The sequence below is a fragment of the Trichosurus vulpecula genome, chromosome 8, assembly GCF_011100635.1.
Source record: "Trichosurus vulpecula isolate mTriVul1 chromosome 8, mTriVul1.pri, whole genome shotgun sequence".
NCBI lineage: Eukaryota > Metazoa > Chordata > Mammalia > Diprotodontia > Phalangeridae > Trichosurus > Trichosurus vulpecula.
In genome coordinates this window covers 15546284-15568351 of record NC_050580.1, presented here as the reverse complement: position 1 = coordinate 15568351, position 22068 = coordinate 15546284, and the positions used below count along the sequence as shown (strand labels likewise).

Genomic DNA, 22068 nt, shown 5'->3' with positions numbered 1-22068 from the left:
CATCATCTGATAGCTTCCAATATTTTAACTACATATTAAGTTGCTTACTAGGTACTAAGCACCATTGTTTCATTTTTCTGAAAGCTTAAAAGTGCTATTAGCATGACCCTAAATTTTATTACCCAGGAACAAAGTCCCAGTCACCCCACCCTAGTTATAGCTCTGATTAGAGCTTGCCTTTGAGATTCTCATCAAATCATTTTTATACTGAAATGAAGACTCAGGGAATGACTTTGGTGAAACTTCATGAAAGGATTTAGTTTTTTTCCTTTTTAGGAGAGAAGCCAAATGGAGCAGAAAGAGATTTGGAAGGAAGGTATGGCATGAGCTAAGGCAACTCATCTAATATGTACACTATCTGTGCTAAAAAGGTTTCCGTTGTTTGGGCAATTTTTTTAAAAATTGCGTGTGTGTCCTTCTAGTACCAATAAAACTTATACAAAATTAGAATCTTGCAGATTAAAGAAGTCAAAAACACCTTAACATCAGAATTAGCCCAACTGTTCTGTACGCATAGAAAATTCCCTATTGGGGTCGGCATTGATACATCGATGTGGGCAAGTTTTTGTTTGTTTTTAATAAAACAGAAGGAATTTGTGCCCCACCATGCTTTTTACTGCACCATGCCACTCCTCTAGGTTTGAAATTACCAAGCCCTACCTGACGATGAAATCTGAATGAGCCCCCTGCATGATCTGCTTCTCAGAACGGATGTGCTCCTGCTGTCTTGTGTCTACGATGTGGCGCTTCTTGAGAATTTTCATGGCAAACGTTTTCGATTCCTCACTTTTCAACTGGACCTGGAAGAAAGGAAGATCATCCATCAGTGAGTGATTATTCTAGCACATAACACAGTTCCCATTTTACAGGAGCCCAAGGGAGCCAACCATCCATCACTCTCACCCCAAATAAGAAAGATGGCAAGCGATAGACTGCCTTGCAAACCAGAGTTAAGCCTCTTTCCCCTCTCTTCACTAAATTTAGAGTAATCAGAGTCAGATCAACTCAGAGAGGGACTGGCCTTATTGGTTCTTATCATTACAACCACTACTACCGATGACACCCAATCATGGCATCTGAAGGCAAAGGAATGCAATTCTGTAATTAAGACCAACGAGTAAGAGGATAGCCAAAGAGCCTGCAGAGATCTTCATGAGAGAACGCAAAGGAAGCAGCGCTAGGAGAAGGATGAAGGAGACACTAGGATCATTAGAAGGAAAGTAAATGAGAAAGAAATGGTCAAAGTGTCTGATGACTTTGCAGGGTGGACTGAAAAACTGAAGTAAAATGTATAATGATTTAAGAAAAGTCATTTTTTCTCTTCTAATAATTCATTCACCATAACAATGTTAAAGCTCATGTTTACACGAGGTTTTTAAAACAAACGTTTTCTCATTTGATCCTCATAATACTCTATGAGGTAGGTGTTATGGAAGCCCTGGATGGGGTGGTCGGAATACCTGGGTTCAAATCTCACTCATTTACTAGCTGGGTGCCTCTGGACAAGTGGCTAACCTCTCTGAGTCTCAGTTTCCTCACCTGCAAAATGAAGGTGTTTGACTGAAGGGCCTCTAAGATTCTTTCCAGCTCTAAATACATGATCCCTTGATATGATATTTACATATGAGGAAACTGAGTCAGTCACTGAAATTGTGAATAACCAAAAATGAGATTAGAACCCAGGTCTTTCTGACTCTAATTTTAGTCCTCTAGACATCATGATGCCAGGCTGTCATTTCGATGTATTTCATGTGATGGTTAAAAAAAATAAGTGTTCCCCTGTGGCTATGAAAATAAGACATAATACAGCTGTTCTAATCAGCAGATCTGATCTCAATTCGTTTCTAAATAGTGTCTAGAGAGGTGGGCATATCCAAGCTCAATCCAATCCAATGTAGCAAATGTTTATTGAACACCCACTGTCTGCAAGAAGTTGGGGCTATAAAGAAAAATTGAAAAACAAAAGCTCCTGCTCTCAGTGTGTTTACAGTCTACTGAAGATATACCAAATCTCCAGGAAAACACATGCACACGTGGTCATTTGAGAAGGAGGAAGAGCATCCAATCTACCAAAGGCACCAGCAAAGGTTTTCCACTGGGGGTGGCACATGAGCTGACGTCATTTCTCCTCGCTGCCCAAAGCATTTATGTGAATATCCATTCCTTTTCTCAAGACATTAACTCACATTTATACGGTACTTCAACTTTGGCAGGGCACTTTTATCACTGCAGATCTGTGATCTACATCGTGTGAGCATAACTGCCCCCACTTTATAGATGAGAAAACTGAGTCTCAGAGACAGTCACGTAGCTTGAGAAACATAGAGAGGGACTCAACCCAGCTCCAAGTCCAGCAGTCTTTCCACAATGCTACATTGCTTTTTTTTTAAGACTCTTTATTTGCTTACCATGTCAACTTTGTTTCCTTTCTGAAATTGAGTCTCTGCACCTTCTACCCAATGTTTCTGTTCCTGACCTTTGGGAGCCAAATAGAACCAATCTGGCCTCTTTCCCCAATATCAGGTGTTCACACACTCACCACCAGCAATAATCTTCTCAAAGTCTTCCCTTCTCCATTCTAAGCTGCCAATCCCTTCAGCAGAACCCCTGAGGGCACTAGCTCAGTCTTCCAGAGGGGGATGGGCATCAGTTTGCTCCCCGGTTTGTGTGCCCTTCTTTAACTTGGTGACTGGAGATGGACTCAAGCATGGAGCTTGACTAGGACTGAGAGCCCCAGGACTCTGGCTGCACTCGGGCCAGACACCAGCTTCCCTCTCTGAGTTCAATAGAGTGCTGACCTCAGGTAGCCTCAGGAAAATATTTGGAAACTTTCTTTCTGATTAACTAGTGAAATCCATCTCCCTGACTTGGTTGTCACATTTTATTTCTTACTTCCACTTCAGGGATGGTTCCAATGTTCCTAAGCACCATTTCCAGGATCATGGGGGCAGCCTGGGTGCAGATTGGAAGTGTGTTAATAGGATGTGTTGCTTAGATAGAACCCTAGGGCACTTTGGCCTAATGGATCTCAGTTCCTTGGCAGCCTTCATGAACCTGCCTGCCTGCTGGGCTGGAGGGAGGGAGGGAGGAACATTTCCCGATAGAGATGAAGTTTCAAAAAGCCTCTCCCAGCTGAAAGCTTCTCTGCTCTCTGGATAGCCCACTCTTGAGAACAAGTCAAGATGTTAGGAAAAGCACAGATCTTTGAAACCAGGCACACAGAAGCATTTATAATGAAAACCTAAAGGAATGCAAAGAAGACACTGTGGAAGGGGTTGAGATGGAGCTCTGGGAGGTTGACTCCAAGCCAGGCAAACGAATTCTAGAGCAGAGATGCAATCAAGTCAGGATCCTTGGTGGGGATCTCTGGGCTAGAAGAGGCCTTGCATAGCCTACAGCTTGTACAAGAATGTCCTCAATGACATAGCCAATAAATGCATCCAACCACTCTTCAAAGACCCCCAGTGCGGACTCCATCAACAAAAATTTCTTAATCGCTTCATCTGTGCTGGGCACTGTGCTAAGCATTGCAGGTACAGTCACCCCACCACCTCCTGAGGTGGTCTGATCCACTGTAGAACAGCTTTAACTCTTAGGAAATTTTTCCTTAATCAAGCCTAGATTGTCCCTTTCACCTTGGGCTTCTAATTTTGTCCTCTGGGGTCAAACAAAATAAGGTGAATCCCTCTTCCAGGGTTCAAAAGAGTGGAGACAGCTCTCGTGGACCATCCTGACCTAGCCCAGTTGCAGCCAAAGCCTTTTCCAAGATCAGTATCCCTAGGTCCTTCAATCTACCGGAGGCCGGTCTATCCTGGTCATCCTCCTCTGGAAGCTCTCCAGCTTGTCGACCTCCTTCCTGAAATGTGGCCTCCATGACTGAATGCAGCGCTTCACGTAGGCCAGAGCACAGCAGGACTTGTGTGCCCCTGATATATGATGAGACCACAGTTTACACAACTTAGCTAAAAATCATCTTGCTGGTGAATCTGGCATGATTTAAAAAAATGTCTTATACCAGTCCTTCGCTTACCAGTTGGGGACTTGGGCTGCTCCAACCTAAACCTAGAGAAGAGTCTCAGGCATCAGTCCAGAAAAACCACAGCTCAGAAGGTCCCTGTGATCTGCCGGCTTGAGCAAGGATAATTGCAAAACATCCTCAACGTTCTTTGCCCATTAGACATGCACTTCATGCAAGCCCTCCAGTGAGACCCCACTTGCAGAGCTAGAACGTGAGAAAAGCCTTTTAAGGTGATTAATGAATGTGGCAGTAGTAGTAGTAGTAGTAATGGTGGTGGTAATGTAGTAGTAGTAGCGGTGGTGGTAGTGGTAGTAGTCCTAGTAATGATAATAATAGCTGGCAAGGTCTCCTATTAACTCTGTCAGTCAGCTAACTGAATTGCAGGCCCTAGAATTATAGAAAGTGAGATTTCAAACGGACCTTGGAGATCATAGTCCAATCCCTTTCTGTCACAGAAGGAGACTTGGAAGTCTCAAGAGGGATGTGACACAGATTGCTTAGAAATGACAGTCAGAGCTCAAACCCAGGAATCCGATCACACTGGCAACTCCGAATATGTCAAGGGCTGTCATTTGTGGTATTGGTCAGACTTTTTCTGCTTGGTCCCAAAGAGCAGAAGGAAGTCAAATGGGTAAAAATTAGAGAGTGACATTCAGGCTTGCTATCCGCCCCAAAGCAGATCAGGCAGCCTTGGGGAACTATGGGCTTCTGCTCCATGGGACTCTGAGAGAAGGCTGGATGAGACCTCTTCAGGTGGTTGGAGGTGGCACTTCCTTCTCAGAAACGAGGTGGGCTGGATGGCTTCTGACATGCTTCCAGTTTTGTGATTCCACTCTCTCCGCAACACTGTGCTGAGTCTCTAATCTGATTTTCATGTACCAAAGGAATCCGCCAAAAGATGCATTATACAAAGCCTCAAATGGGGATCTAGTGAGAATCCCACTCTCTCTCTGTTCAGGGGCCTTGCCCTCCTCCTTTCTATGGCAAACACTTTGGTATTTGGTGGAATCATTCTGCAATGATATATGGCAAAATTTGGTGAAGTAGAAAACACAAACAAATAAATCACCACTGTATTTTACTTTGTTTTTTCTTTCCCTTACTGGAAAAATTAATCGCATTCCCTACTGGAGTTTGACAGGCTATGGCTCTGATACTCAAAGTAGGAACTGAGCTGATGATACAGAGGACTGAGGAGCCAGGACTACGGAGGAAGGAACTTAGCCCATTGCTTCTTCCACCTTGACCTCCTATTCCAGCCCCAGGGGCTGTGATGGCCCTAGATGTGTTAGTAAGGTCAGACAGGCATGGTCTTCAGACCAGTGTGTGCACAGGGGCCATCTCCCAAACACAGTGACACTCACCTTGCGCTCCCCTTCCCCAGGCATTTGTCATCCCAGGTGGTTGGTAACTGGATCAAGGATGACCAAGATGCCTTCTCTATTTGCAAGACTATGAGATCACTCTGCTAGATCTGGAGCTGGAAGGGGGATCTCAGAGGCCATCCAGTCTACCCTTTCATGTCATAGATAAAGAGAATCCTAGAAAGGGTAAGTGACCCATCCAAGGTCACACAGTTTATAAGTAGCAGAGGGGAATAAGTAGAGAATAGAGATGTGGTAGGCTACTTCTGGAAGATTTGGTGAGCTATAATAATTCTTGAGTGGGGTGGCAATCTTTACATTATGTGGTCTCACAGATATTATAGAAATGATCTCAGGGCTATCGGTCTCAGTCCACAGAATTTCCATTGGTCACGAAATTCAGATCAGGGGCACAGAAGTAGTGATGATCTAAAAAGTTACTGATATTGATTCTGTGAAAAAGAGGAAGAAAACATGAGAGGCAGGAGGTCTGAGTTGGAGTCATGAAGACTGAGGCTTAGATTTCACTTCTGACCCTCACTAGCTAGGAGGTCATGGGTAAATCGCCTAACTTCTCTAGGCCTCAGGCAACTCTTCTAGACTAATTTAGAGATGGGTTGAGACCAGCATTGATGCTGATAGAAAAATAAAACTCTGATGTGTTAATGAAACATGGATATCTATGTTTTATCGTTTGTATGCTTTCCATTAAAATTCACTTTAGTGAAAACAAAATGTATGTTCTAACGTCTATCTAAAATAGGAATCTATAACCTCTTTTCACATAATGGCTTGCTTCATACTGAAATTCCGTTTTGGTATTTGGGATTAATTTTTATAAGGGCATAATGGAGTCTAAGATAGAGATGTTGACGGGCCATTTGTTAGAATAGGGTTAGCAGGTGCCCAAACAATGCCTTCCTAAATAGAAGTAGAAACAGCACCAGGAATGGCCGAAAGAATTTGGAGTAACACCTGTTAATTGTATTTAGATACGTGCCTTCAGCATATCTTTGTATGTGGGTAGTGCCATAAAAGGGGTTGTTCTCTTGCCAAGCCTTTCTGCTTTCCTTAAGGGGAAGAAGGACCGGAATCAACATGGACAGAGGCTAAAATTGGAGGTCCATGACTGAGAGGAGATTAGCCTTCACTGATTGATCTTCCTTCAGTTCTCTTCATGAAAGGGCTAAAGAATCACAGAATAAGCGTTTACCTCAAAGAACGATCTGGATTGAAATGGCTAGCACATGGTTTTGGCCCCAGTTGGTGCTTACTTAATGCTTGTTGAATTGAATCAGAATGGAATCCATCGTCTCTCCTCTGATTCATTCATTTAACAAACATTTATTTAACACCTACTGTGTGCATGCCATTAGATACAATGTCACACATGGGAAAGGAATTGTGCCCCTGTTCTTTGTTTTTATGAGATCACATTTGGAGTACTGTGTTCCATTCTTGGGGGCATATTTTAGGAAGGACATTGAGAAGGGGAAGAATGTCCAGCATATGAGGAGCAGAATGTTGAAACATTTATTAAGTGCCTACCATGTGCCCCGCCCCGCCCAAAGAAACCCAAACAGTCCCTGCTCTCACTCTTTCTCACAATGAGAGCTGTCTCAGTGGCAGGAGCTCCTGCCCACCCTCCCCCCCCCACCATGAGACACCTTCAAGCAAAGATTAGACAATCACCTTCTGAATAGACTGCAGAGAGGATTCTCATTCACGTATGGCTTCAACTAGTTGCTACTGAGGAAGCTTCCAACTCTAAGACGCTATGGTTTTGATTATATGACATACTGTCTGCCCTGGAGAAGATTCCAACCATAATGAAAAATGCTGGATCTGACACCTCTTTTGTCTTTAGATAGCCTACGTGCATACGGGAGAGCCCTGTAGTTGGAGTCAGAAAGCTTCCAGGCTCACTTCTATTAATTACCTGTGTGATCCTTCGAAAATCATCGAGCCATGCTGGGCCTAGGAGGATCTATACAGGGGAATGTTTTCACTTGAGGCTAAACCAGTTAGAAGTGTGTGTGTGGTGGCCAAGAGTAAAGTCTAACTTATTTATTTAATTTTTGGGGGTGAAGGATGAGGGGTGGTGACAGGTTCGTAGAGGGCTGTGAGGTGAGATTAAGGGACAGTAGCCAGCATGGTGAATAAACATGCCCCTCCTCTCCCACTGATGGTTCCCTGGGCAAAAGCCCTTTTACCTCAATGTAGACCCAACTCTGGGACTACATCAGAGGTGTTACCCTGGTGTTCATAGACCCCCAAGGGATCTGCAGATAAATTTCAGGGATTTGTGAACTTGGATGGGAAAACACAATTGCATCTGTATTTTCACTAATCTTTGGTTTCCTTTGGAAATCTAAATGTATTTGTTTTCATACATTTATAAACATTATTCAAAGAAGGGGTCCATAGGTTTCACCAGATTTCCCGAGGGATCCATGACATACCAAACAAATTTTAGGAATCCTCCTTTGCCCCAGGCAATCTCTGAGCTGTCTTCCAGATCCAAAATTGTATTCTACAAGGTGGCCACTGTTTTGGTCTGACTATCACCACCATCAGAAAGGAATCCTGCCACCAATACCCCCCACCCCCAGCCCTGTTCTATGTATTCCTGCCCTCATTGGCTCATGACTTTAGAGATGGAAGGAATCTCTGATGTTATCAAATCCAATTCCTTCATTTAAAGATGAGGGAGCTGGGGTTCAGAGAGGTTCAGCCACTTGTCCAGAGTCACAGAGCTAATAAACATCGGAGGTGAGATTTGAACCAAAGTCCTCTGGATTTACAAGCTTAGCACTCTATCCTCTGTGCCACCCTTCCTCTTCAAAACATTCAAAGCATTTGAACAAAAATAGCAGCAGCTGTCACTGGCCCAGGACTTTAATAGACTCTACAGAATTGAGGAACATGAGGAGACTTGGATTAATCCTAGTGGCTGGTCTGCAGCATTGAGAGGAAGGGCCAATTGTGTGTGTGTGTGTGTGTGTGTGTGTGTGTGTGTGTGTGTGTGTTTCTAAAGCACATGGTTTTATTAGGAAAGATGTTTGTGTGGCCCACGTATGGTCATCCTCACTATTTATAGACCTCCATATACTGGAAGCTAATAGCCTTATAAATAGTGTGGGGAAAGTTCACCAGAAGTTTGTGATGAGGGACAAAGGGGGAAGAACTTATGATGAACAGAAATTTAATGACTAGGATTCCAAGCTTGGCATATATACAGGAAATTAGAAGTTGAGGATAGGAAACTTAGAACTTTTGTATTCAATGTGTCATTGGAGACTGTGTTCTTCTCTGAGGCATCATTTTGACTGCTAAATTCCTGCAAAATGCCACTAATGCTTTGTCCTGCTCTTTCTCTCAAGAAAAGGTGCCTTTCCTAGGCTTGATCTGTCAGGGTAACCTTCCATTATCCCACTAATTCATGAGAAGAGTCCGAGCCACCAATGTTTGTTTACAAAACTCTGCCATCCTGGGCTGCAGATTTCAGTGTCTCCTACATGGTGATAGTCGACATTTCCAAGAAGATAAGATTACCACATAACTGACCCCTTGTCACAACCAGTTCATGGAGACATTTAAAAGTCAACAAAGAGAGTTAAAAGATGCTTTTCACATGTCAAGGACCTGCTATGGTGTCCCTCCCATGGTGTGAGTTGATAGAAGGTAGAATGCTGGACTTGGGGTCAGCTCCTGGTTAGGTGAGCTTCTCACTGTCCCCAAGTCTCAGTTATGTTATCAATCCATTAAATTGTGAGCTCTTTAAGGCAGGGAATGTTTTGTCTTTTTCTGTATCCCCCAACACTTAGCACAGTGTCTGACACATAGTAGGTGATTAATAAAATTTAATTGGCTGATTGATTAATTAAAGATAATATACCAAGAGGAAATGATAACAATAACAGATATTTACAGGGATCATTGGGTCCAACCTTGTCTTAAATAAAGGGAGAAACTGAGGCCCAGAGAGGTCAGGTGACTTGGCCAAGACAGTCTATTGTGTAAAATCTTACACTTTCCATAGATCTGTATGGGGAAATGACATGTAGACTTTCTCCAGCATTCCAGGAGTAAGTTGGCTTATAAGAGGGGGCCTGGAGACCTTGTTCCTCTACTCATTTATGTGGGCAAGAACCATTTACAGACTATTCAGTTCTCCATGATGGCAGTACCAGTAACACTGGCAGGAATCTCTTGGTTCAGACAGTGTCTAAAACTAAAATATAAGGGACATGATTAACTGAGTGCCGTGTGGATGAGTAAACGGGAAGAGAAGAAAGGAAAAGCTTTGTCGCTCACATCTCCTACAATACAACAACCACAAGAGTGACAACTATAACAAGCACAACAAGCACAACAGCAGATGTTTATATAGCACTTTAAGTTTTTTGAAGCCTTGGCTTATTTAAAAAAAATGCATTTTATATCTTTTATTTTTACATCACTTATATTTCTTAAAATGTTCCTTCTTCCTTCCCTTCCAGATAGCCATTTCTTATAAAATAGAAAACAAGAAAGATGAAAAAAAAAACAATTCATCCAAATTAACTGACATATTGAAAATTCTGACATGATCTATAGTGTTCCTCACCCATAGCACACCCCTCGCCTTCGCCTTCTGCAAATAAGCCAGAGGAGGCTTTCTTTCCTATCTTTCCCATCTCTCTTTGGGGTCAAGCTTTGCCATTACATTTTTTAGCACCCAGGCTTGATTCTGGTTCCCCTTCCCTCCATATCCATTGCCCTTACCACCTTTGATCCTCACAATGACAGGCCCATTCAGTATTCATAAAGTACCTTGTCTGTGCTAAGCCCTGTGATGAAAATGGGGATCTACATTCTTTAGGTAAGGCATCACCATCATGGATGTTATGGTATGATAGGTGGAAGACACATAAGCATAAAGAACCATAATGCAATATATAATATGAAAAAAAATCACTAAAGAGGTCCAGAATCAAGTGATATGGCAGGTCCTAAAGGAAATCAGGTTGTTAATAACTGAAGGAATCTGGGAAAGCTTCCTGGAGGAAATGACATTTGAAATGGACTTTAAACAATTGGTAGGAATTCAACAGGCAAGGAAGAATAGGGATGGTGCTTCAGGTCTGAGGGAGCAGCCTGAGCAAAGACATGGAAGTGGGAAAGTCCAAGTCATATTTGAGTTACTCTGAGTGACCCAGTTTGCCTGGGATGTATGTGGTGGACAGTGAGAGGAGGTTAGGTAGGTGTACATTTAATGCTTTGTGCCTGCCCTGGTCAATCCCATTTAATCAGGAAAAGAAGACTATGGAGGGCCTTTGAGGGCAGAGTGAGGGATTTGAGATTCTCTGGGGGTGAAGGGGAGTAGAGGAGAAGGGGAGTCACTATCCAGGAATGCATCCAATCAGAGAAATTTAAGCACTGAGGTCCCAAAGAAGGCCCAAGCTGTGTAGGATTTTCCATTCTATGACAGATGTAGGAAATGCTGACTTTCCTGAGTTGATTAGATGAGTTCTAAGAAATATTCTCCAAACAAAGCTAAAATATATCCAGTCACAAGAAAAGGAAAGTCATTTGTGACTTTTTACTTGAATAAAACCTGACAAGTTGGCCAGTGAATGGGGGGGGGGGAGGGGTGTGTACCTCCTTTCCATCCCAGGTTCCCTCTCCTGATCAAAGGAGATACTGTAAGTGCTTAAAGTGCTTCGTAAACTTTAAAGCAGTTTATAGACGTTAACTATTAATATTATTTAAAAGGAAGAAAAAAGAAAACATCTTAATTTCAATAACTCCTCCTAAGTTATAGAGCTTAATTTAACTGTAAAATCCCATGTTTTAATTTGCTGAGAAAAAAAAAAATGAGCAGATGTGGTATCACAGGAAATAGCACTGGATCCAGAGGCAGAGGATCTCAATTCGAATCCTGGCTTGGCTACTTTACTCCCTATGTGACTGTGCTCTCTGGGACTCAGTTTCCTCTTCTGTAAAATAAGGGGGCTGGACTTCATGATTTCCAAGATCCGTCCTAGCCTTGAATTCTAGGACCCAATACAAATGCATCAGCCACAAGGGAATTGAAATGATGAAAGTGTCTGGAGGTGGGGGCTTTCCTAATCTGACACGAACACGTTATGCTCTGAGTTTGGAGAAAAGGAGGAGGGGAAGGAGAAGGACAAGGAGGGGGAGGGGGAGAAGGAGGACAAGGAGAAGAAGGAGGGGAGGAGGAAAAGGAAGAGGAAGAGGGGGAGAAGGAGCACTAAGTGCTGCCACACCTTTTTAAAAATCTCATAATGGGAACAAGAAGTGGGCTTGTTTAATGGAGGTAGATTGCAAGTCTTAAGCACACTGACCTTTCATCTTCTCCCTGCACAGGATTACAAAAGATGACTCAGGAAAACTCAGAAAAATGAAAAAATTGTGGGCATTTATTTAAAGATGCTGAAATAGGCAATATAAGTCTTTCTCCTCTGCTCGTCTTTACTTATTTCAATGAGAATAAGTTGCCATCAAGAATCCTACAGTCTGGTGGGCAGACGAGAGACAGCATGGAACACCATAATGCAGGGAATCACATGAAAAGGGCATTGAAGAGTCTGGTATAGTGGATAAAGCATAAGACCTGGAGTCTGGGAGACTCTGCCTCAATGTTTTTCAGCTGTGTGACTCTGGGAAAGTCATTTTACCTCTCTGAGACTCAGTTTTCTTATCTGAAAAATGGGGAGAACATTTGTACCTTTCTTTGAGGGCTGTTGTGAAGCTAAAATTCAATAATGCATTTAACATTTTGTAAACCATAAAGTACTACATAAGCGCAAGTTATCATCATTATTAAGCATTTAAAAGCCCCATAGTGCTATACAAATGAAGGTATTAACGTCACTCATATTGATGTATCGTGGTGAAGATTTTGTTCTTGTCTGGGACCAGAATTCATAGGAAGTTAGATGGAGAGCTGGAAGGGACTTTAGAGGCCAATAAATTATCATTTGACAGCTGAGGAAACCAAGGTCAAGAGTGGTGAGTGAGCTGCCCATGGTCACACAGCTAGTTAGTATGGGAGCCAGTCCTTTAACTCAGGTCTTAACTTCCATCTAACACTATTGGCAGTACCATGTCACCCACTACCACCTGCTTTTCATTTTGACTTTGCATCTCCACTGTCTACTACAATGCTTTGCACATAGTAGGTGCTTAATAAATGTTTGTTGAATTGGATTGGGTAGGTGAGCCAAGGAAACCTCGAACAATTAATTCCTGGCGCTTGACCCCTCCTAGCACTTGCACATGGCCTTCTTTGCCTCATATTCTCTGATGATGTCTCCCCATTTCTTTCTTTGAGGCTGTTATGGTCCCCTCAAATATGTGTTTCTTCCAGATGCTTCTAAGTCCCTACCATGTGCTACATGTCTTGATGATAACCATGTTCCTGTGAGGATCCTGGGGTATGGTGGTAGCAGGGAGGTGTGAGTCAATTTCTGCCCACAGTAAGTTCTGGGGGGGGGGCCCCAGTTGAGGATGCTTCTGACGTAAGCTTTCATTGTTGAGAATGGCTGTCATGATCCCTGTAGAGTACATTCCGATACCACCAGCATCTCTTTTAGAAAACATGCCCATTTATGGATGGATGTAGGATTCGGACACTATCTTGGATTAATAATAATAATGATCACTGATATGTGCCTAGCACCTTGAAGTCTGAAAAGACATTTGATGATAGCTTCAAACTAACCGGGAGAAGTGGGTACTAGAGTGGTCAGGGCAGTTTAGTGGAGAGAACTCTGTGCAGAAGGCAGGGCCAGGATGGAAAATGTAAAGTGAAACATTTAGGCTTAATGTTGGGAAAAACTTGCCAGAGCTGAAGAGTTGTCTAAAGTGGAATAAGCTGCCTTAGAGGCAGTGAGCCTGTACTCCCTGGAGGTCCTTCAGTGAAGGCTTTTTGTGTGCACCACTGTGGGTGTTCTCTTCTGAACATGGTTTGATTGGAAGGTCCCTGGAACCTTTTTGACTCTTTCCATGACTCTCCTGTCTCCTGAAGCAGCTCACCCCACTTTGGGTTCTTGTCGCCTCTTAGCAAGCTTCCCCTCTTACACTCAGCCTCAATCTACTTCTCTGCCATTTACAGCCATAGTTCTGACTTCACCGCTTTGGGACACAACTCTTGTATATCCCTGATACTTGTCTTCTTGGGGTTACACAATATGGCCACACCCAGCTGAATCAGCCCTATTTTCCATTATTCCCCAACCCAAGCTTTCTATTCCATATCCTCCAATATCAAATGATGAAAGTGGCATTTAAGGTAATGGATGGCAGAAGACTGAATTAGCAGCAAGTTTCAATGGCAAAACAGACATAGTTGTTGACCTAAATTAAGGATTATGGGTTTATATTTAAATGAGGATTTATATATTATAAGAGGGTATTTATGTGCATATATGCATATATGAAGATTATAGGTTTCATATTTCCTTCTAGAGTAAAAGGAAAATCCTTATTTTACTTTCTCTTGGATGAGTGATTTTCTTTCTTTTTAATGTTTTCCCTTAATAGTGTTTTATTCTTTCCAATTACGTGTAAAGATAGTTTTCAACATTCATTTTTGTAAAATTTTGAGTTCTGATTTTTTCTCCCTCCTTTCTCTCCCCCCTCCCCAAGATGGCAACCTCTTTGATATAGTTTACACATGTACAGTCAGAACAATGATTTTCCAGCATTATTTATACAAATAGAGGATTGTTTTGTTTTGTTTTTCCTTGATAGAGTATCTAGGTAGGCCAGTAGATATAGCAGTGACCCTAGAGTCAGGAAGACCTGAGATCAAATCCTGCCTCAGACACTAACTAACTGTGTGACCCTGGGCAAGTCAATTAACCTCTGTTTGCCTCAGTTTCCTCATCTGTAAAATGGGGATAGTAATAGCCTTTGCCTCCCAGGGTTGTTGTGAGGATCAAAATGGGATCATATTTGTAATCCCAGTGCCTGACAGCCAAGGGCTTTATGAATGCTTGCTATTATAATATTATTATTGTTATGAGGGAAAATGTCTCTTTGGAATAGTTCCCATGAGGTCTTTAGAACCAGGCAGGCATGAAGTATCATGACCCTGCCCGATGAGGGATGGTAGCTTGTATCTCTGTGATCCACATAAAAGTAGTCTGCCTGGTCACCCTACGGTATGTCCTTTTTTCTCTCTTGATGGAAATCTAACACTTGATCTATGTTTCTACACTTTCATTATATGACTATCCTACACAAAACCTTTCATAACACCTTTTCCCTTTTAGCATTAAGCCACTTTTGTTCATTGGAAGAGCTCTGGATGAGTCAAAAGTTTTGGGTTCAAATTCCTACTCAGTTACATACTATCACTGAGATTTATGGGCACATTACTCTCTCACTTCTTCACCTTTGAAATGACATGGTTGGATTACATGTCCTTAAGATCCCTTTATAGTTAAATATTCTAAAAGCCTAAATCTAAGCTCTTTTGTCAGCATACATTTTACCTTTGTCAATGTCTTCTCCTGTAATTACTTTCTCATTTATATTACTGCATAACTAGAATTTCTGGAACCATGACTCTAATATTTGTGGTGAACATAGACTTTATCGTCCTTCCCCCAATGTTTCTCCATTACAACTAATTTTGTTAGATTTGAATCAATATTTCTTATCATGTGGAAGAGAAATCCTTGAATTCTTAAGATTTTTAATTAAAAAAATTGAATGATAAATCGTATCAAAGACTTTCTGGACCTATTGACACAACTGTTTTAAAAATATTGACAAGATATATTATCTGAATTGTTTTCCTAACTGATCTTATCCTTGCGTTTCTAATATAAATGGTACTTGCTCATCATGAATAATCTGAAATATGTTGTGTTTGTTTTCCAATATTTATGTAATACTTTACATTGACATAAATGAGTGATATTGATAATTCTCTATTTTTGCCCTATCTTTACCTAGTTTGTAGATCAAAACCATATGTATCTTATAGAAAGAACTAGGCAGATTTGGGTTTTTCTCTGTTCTTTAAAAGCTTTACATACAAAGAACAATTATTTTAATGTTATCTTTTTCTATATTGTTAACATTAACAATCAGAACCATAAATTTGCCTCTGGGATTTTATATAATTACAACCCACGAATTCCGATGTATTGTGTATTGGCAGTTTGCTTATGCTCTTCCCCACCCCTCCAAACAGGCAAAAATGACCCCCAAACCCACATCACTCTTTTCGTTTTATTTTGCCAAGATGTGCTTATATTCCAGCATCATTTAGATGGCACAATGGATAGAGTGCTGGGCAGGGAGTCAGGAAGACCTGAGTTCAAATCTTGCCTCAGACGTTTACTATCTGTGTGACCCTGGGCAAGTCACTTAACCTCTGTTTTTTGCCTTGGTTTCCTCAATTGTTAAACGGGTACAATGACAGCACCCATCTTCCACGGTTGTTGTGAGAGTCATATAAGATAATATTTATGAAGTATTTAGACTAATGCCTGTAACACAGTAGGCGTTATATAAATGGTAGCTATTCACACACAGTTGGCAGGGTCCAGTGTTTATAAATAGAGCTAAGCTCAGAGTCCAGGGATTTGGTTTCAAGTCCTTCGTCTTACATAGAAGGAGCAAATCACTTCATTTCCCAATGCCCCAAACAACCCTTTAAATCAACAAATTGGAGAACAAATGCTAATCTGTATTTATAGAGGAAATGTCTATACCTGTAGTACTCTATGGCAAGAAAATTGCAGATCCCATCTCCCAACCTCCAAAAGTTATGTTTAATGTAATTGTTTTGATGATATATTCTTTGAATCAAACATTATTTAACATTTTGAGTTTCCAGCTACTCCTGTATCTTTTTAATATTCTTTTCATAAATTTCTATATTCATTGCATCATGATATATTAAAATAATATTTAATATTTCTGTTTTTCTGAATCGTTTGTTATATCCTAGATTATTATCTTTTTTAAGTAAAAAGGATATTCCATATTTTCCTTTTATTTTCCAATATACCTATGAAATACAAGTTTTTTTTCAACATTTCATCAAGTCCAGTTTGATTTTTTTCATTTTGCTTGATTTTTTAAAAAAATTGCTTGGGTGTACCACTGTTCCTTCCTCTCATTTTGTTTCCAAATCATTAATTTTCCTTTAAATTTTAGTTGCTATGACAGTATCTCTCTATATATTTAATAATAATATTCCTTCACTCTCAGTGAAAACACATTCACTGTTAAATACAATATAGTCCCCAAGTTTATTTCAATATCTTTTAATATGAGTTTAGCTTTGTCTTAAATAAAGACTGAAACTCATTTTTCATTAGAGTCAGCTAAAACATGGGAAATTTTAGCTCTACAGATTATACATTATTGGCTTGCATTTTTCTTTTATTCTGTAAAACATTTTAGGAGAATTCAATCCATTTGCATTCAAGGTTTAAATTAAATTCAACCTAATATTATTTTTTTCAATAAGTAAGCAAAAAATTCCCCTGTTAGTAGCTAAATTTCAGGCAGTGCATCTCTTTTAAATCATCTTGGGTGATTATTATAATGAAGTATGTTGAATCATTAAATAAGAGCAGAGCTAGAGTTGACTAGACTCCAATGAATACAAGTATCTTTCTGAAGAAAACCTGAAAACTTGAACTTCATTAAATAGGATCTATGCGGAGCCTTTACAATTCAATCTAAACTCCTCAACTCAGTCTTGAACTAACCTATTTCATTAGTACTAAGCCATGTCTAATTTCAGCATGCACACATAGACACATACACACGCAGCACCAAACACAATACCTCTAATTTCCACTCTTAAAAATAGGAATGATTTTTGACAGAATTCTAGTTACTTGTACTTGCTCTTTCCTTGATCACCCACTCTCCTCTCCGCCCCACCCCTTTTTTCCTGTTACTTGGTTTTGAATTTCACCTCAGACACTTATTTCCTCAGTGACCTTGGGCAGGTCATTGACCTCTGTTCCTTAGTTTCCTTCTATGTAAAATGAAGGGAACAGACTTAATAACATTATAATTCCATCTGTAAGATGCTATGATTTGTGATGAACATAATAAAATTATTTTTTTCACCTCTACAGTTTTTGAAAATAATGCTAAAAATACCAACAGTAGTAATAATAATAGCTAACATTCATATAATGCCTACTGTGTGCTAGACACTGGGCTAAGTGATTTACATTCATATAGATGCATGTATATAAATGTATATGTATTTGTATACATGTAATATACATATTATATACATTTATGTTTTATATTATATATAGAAATTTATGATGATAAATATTTATATATGTAAATTATATGTATATACATGTATGTGTGTGTATATATATATACATACATACATACATACACACATCTATCTATCTATCTATCTATCTATCTATCTATATATATATATATATATATATATATATATATATATATATATATATATATATATATATATACGAAAGAGAGACAGAGAGAAAGACAGAGATGAAGAGACATTAGAAGTGTAAGAGAGTAGCTAGAGAGCAGTCTTCAGAACAGAGGCAGGAAATCCTAGGTTCTAGTCCTGCCTCTGACACTCACTGGCTGTATGACTTTGAGAAAGTCATTTAACTTCTCAGTAACTCCTGGGGACTGTCTATGATTCTAGGTTGAAAAGCAGATGCCATCTGCACTAGTAGGAGTTTGTTTCTTGTGATTTTCCTTACTGAGAATTCCCTATACACCAACAAACAAAAATAGATCCAGCCCCCACCCCATCGATCTGCATACACACATATACACTCATTATTTACTTAACTTCGCAGTCCTGAAGTTCATTTGTGTCCATTGGTTTTTAACCCTGACAATTCTATCACTGACTTTTTTTTTCCCTATGAGACTGCAGTTAGAGTTAATCCAATTAATGCTTTATTTCTTTGATGTCCTCCTGCAGTGATTTCATTAAGGTGGTTGTTTATCAAGCCAACAAATATCTCTGCAGCTTTGTTTTCCTCCCTAAGGTGTTTTCAATGAGATAGTCATGGATCAAAACAACATTACTTTTATTTTTCCATACCTCCATAAAATTTAAATTGAGTTGGTGATTAGTCATTCATAGCAAAAAGATTGCTTTGGGTTTACCTTGGTGATATTCTTCACTCTGGATAAACTTGCATCTCATAAACTTTACTGAGGCTGGGCTATGCCTCTGCAAATTGCTGAAACTTTTGTGTTATCTTTAAAGAGAGAGTACAGTGATGGGAAACTACAATCACTGTGGAAGCAGGGGACACAGTTCAAATACTGATTGCCATTTATGGTGGGGCTTTTGCCAAATTATTTTATGTCTCTGGGACGAGATGACACACAAAGTCTATTACTGTTATAAATTGATGGACTTTTGGTCATCTATTTAGCCTTCATAAAGTTGACTGAGTTTTGCTGGGTAGATTATTTTGGGGTACCTTAATTTCTCATGATTTTCTTTAGGTTGTATTGCAGCTCTTTCTGTCATTACTTACCTTGGATGAAAATTTAAGGTTTTATTTATTTATCAATTTATCTATCTATATATTTGTTTGTTTATTTATTTATTGTATGTGAGGTTTCCTCTTCCCTTTCCCCTTCAGCTTCCTGAAAGATCATCTCCTGTTTGATGTAGTTTTGAAGTTTAATAAAAATGATTTTGAATGATATGAATCCAGTGTTCAACCATACTGACATCTCATGGAACCCATGGATTGGTCCTCCTTCCCTTAATTTAAATATTTTTTGCAAAATTTTACAGCCTAATTAATTGAAATATGACAAAGTTTTCACTTTTGGGGGGGGGGGATCCTGACAACTCTTAGATTGCCTCTCTGAGCTCTGTCCTTTATGTCCATCACCCTTGTACAGTTTCAAAGCATTTTTTTAGTTGTAAGCTCTTTTTGGAGTTTGCTATGGTGCCTCTTGTGTTGAGTCTGCCATATCGTCTTGTAGGAGAAAAATTCTATTTTACAGTTAATCCATGATTTTATTTCTGTTTTGCATGGATACTTCCAAAGTTGTTGAGTTTCATTATTATATTTGTCTTTTTTTCTTTTTTACTTTCAAATTTTCATTTATTTCCTTCACTGTGTTCATCACGAAAAATGACGTTTTCTGATAATTTCGAACTTCATCTCTACAGCCTTGGTTGTAATTTTTTTCTTCATTATTTACTCTGGCTCTCTTCTTTTCTATTTCCTTTATTCCATAATATTTACCTACTATTTTGGCATTTCTGGGTTGTTGTGGGGTTTTTTGTGCTTTTTAAAATTTTTTTTGTTTATTTTTGCATCTCCTTGTTTCACAAACAATTTTCTTTTGAGGTTTTTTGGTTATTCTCTTCTCTTCTCTCTCTCTCTCTCTCTCTCTCTCTCTCTCTCTCTCTCTCTCTCTCCCACCCTCCCTCCCTCCCTCCCTCCCTCCCTCTCTCATATTTCTGAGTAGGGTAATTGGAAATCTCTCTCTCCTATAGCATCTCAATTCACCATCGTAAGATGAAGTTCCCTAGCCATAGTAAAATTCATCTTGTATTCAGGCCATCATTCTGTCTTGCTGGGATCTTTTTGATTTTCATTTTATCCAACATGTTAATGATCCCTCCCAATTTTCTGTCATTTGTGAATTTGATAGCGAAGTCATTTATACTTTCATCCAAATAATTAACATAAATATTGAAAATCAGTGAGCCAAAAACATGTCCCTGGGACACCCTACCACAGACATCCCTTCCAAGTTGACATTAATCCATCCAACATCCCTCTTGGAGTTCATTTACTCAATTCGTCCCACGTCATTGCATTACCATCTAGTCTACATCTTTCCCAAAAGAACAGAATAAGACCCAAACAATTCACTGAAGCCGAGGTATGTTATTTCTTTGGTGTTCCCCCATTTCTGATGGCATCATGAGCAGTAAAATACATTTGTCAGAAAAGTAAAGGAAGTGAGTGGATATGTGTGTAACCTTGAACAAGTGATGTTATGTCTCTGCACCCCAGGTGCCTCCTCTATAAAATGGGATCTCTAAGTTACTTGGAGGTTGTGAGATCTGCAATTTTAATCAATAAATCAATAATAACCGAGTATTTATTTTTTGTTGTTCAGTTGTGTTCTACTCTCTGTGACCACATTTGTTTGTTTGTTTTGGCAAAGATACTGCAGTGGTTTGCTATTTCCTTCTCCAGCTCATTTTACAGGTGAAGAAACTGAGGCAAACAGTTAAATGACCTGTCCAGGGTCACACAGCTAGACAGTGTCTGAGGCTGAATGATGAGTCTTCTTGACTCCAGGCCCAGCACTCTCCCCATTGTACCACCTTGGTGCCACTAATTTGTTGTTGACTCATGCCCAACTCTTCATGACCTCATTTGCATTTTTGTTTTTTTTGGTAAAGATACTGGAGTGGTTTGCCATTTTCTTTTTCAGTTCATTTTATAGTTGAGGAACTGAGGCAAACAGGGTGAAGTGACTTGCTCAGGATCAGACAACTAGTGAGTATCTGAGGCCAGATTTCGATTCATGAAGACGAATCTTTCTGACCTCAGCCCAGCCCTCTCTTTCCATTGAACCACCGACCTGCCCATTAGCATTTATTAGGCATTGACTATATGCTAGAAACTGTCCTAGGTTCCAGGGCTAGAAATATAAAGAATGATAGAATCCCTAGTTGTAAGGAGCTCACACTCTACAGTCCAAAGATCAGAGGTGATCCCCACTCCCTGGCAGCTCGCAGTCTAGTTGGGGAGAGAAGACTTACTCTTCTAAGTCACAAACACTCTAAGTCCACATGGAGGCACATCTCACTGTCCTAAGAGGATAGTTACTAAGTTTTTTCCCCCCAAGTTAGTTGTAGGGAGTTCAGAATACATTTAGCATATTAGACATCTAATATCATGAGGGAATGGTAGTTTGAGTGTGGCTCAGTGGATAGAACATTCACTCTTGAGTCCTTCTAGGCACACCTTACCTGTATGAGCACGAACTAATCATTTCCATTTCCTTAAACATCAATTAAGGTGGCTTGACTTAGATGGGCTTCGATATCTCTTCTCACTCTCAATCTAAAATATGATCATTCTTCACTTCTCTGGGCCTCAGTTATACCATCTATAAAACTATGTTGTCATACTAGGCTGCCTTTGTGGTTCCTTATGGCCCGAAACCTATGGTCCTATGATCCTATAGGGCACACAGAGGTGGGACAGATTAAGGCATATCTGGCTTTATTTGTATAGATTATTTAAGTACATAATTTGATCAGCACGGCCACTTCTTGAATCAATCAGTCAGCCAATAGGCATTTACTAAGTAAGGCATTCTTCCAGTGACTCAGATAGCAGTCCCTTTCCCTCACAGGAGAAGTTCCTATGACTGACAGATAATCCCCTTTGGCTTAGCCATTGATGAACTCCTCCAAACTTAGGTAGGATGGTCCATGACAAAGACAACTGATTGCTAAGTCTATACTTGAATATTTTCCATCCAGATCCTGATCCAAAGTCATAGGCAGCAAGAAGCCAGGGCTGACTCCTGTACTAGTAGAGAGACATTGGAGGAGGTCTTGACTTTTTTCTAGGTGTAAATGAGAGGCCTCAAAGCCAGGAAGAGCTGAGTTCCAATTCTACATTTGACCTATAC

The 22068-nt window shown here is 40.1% G+C and overlaps 1 protein-coding gene across 1 annotated transcript in view; it reads right to left on the bottom strand.

Annotated features, from left to right (window-relative positions):
* Positions 1 to 22068, bottom strand: part of LOC118828877 (cGMP-dependent protein kinase 1) — a 173316-nt gene that overhangs the window by 21944 nt on the left and 129304 nt on the right. The window contains exon 4 of the mRNA XM_036735763.1: positions 661 to 800. Within this exon, the coding sequence (XP_036591658.1) occupies positions 661 to 764 (104 nt within the window). The 5' untranslated portion in view covers positions 765 to 800. The remainder of the gene's footprint in view (positions 1 to 660; positions 801 to 22068) is intronic.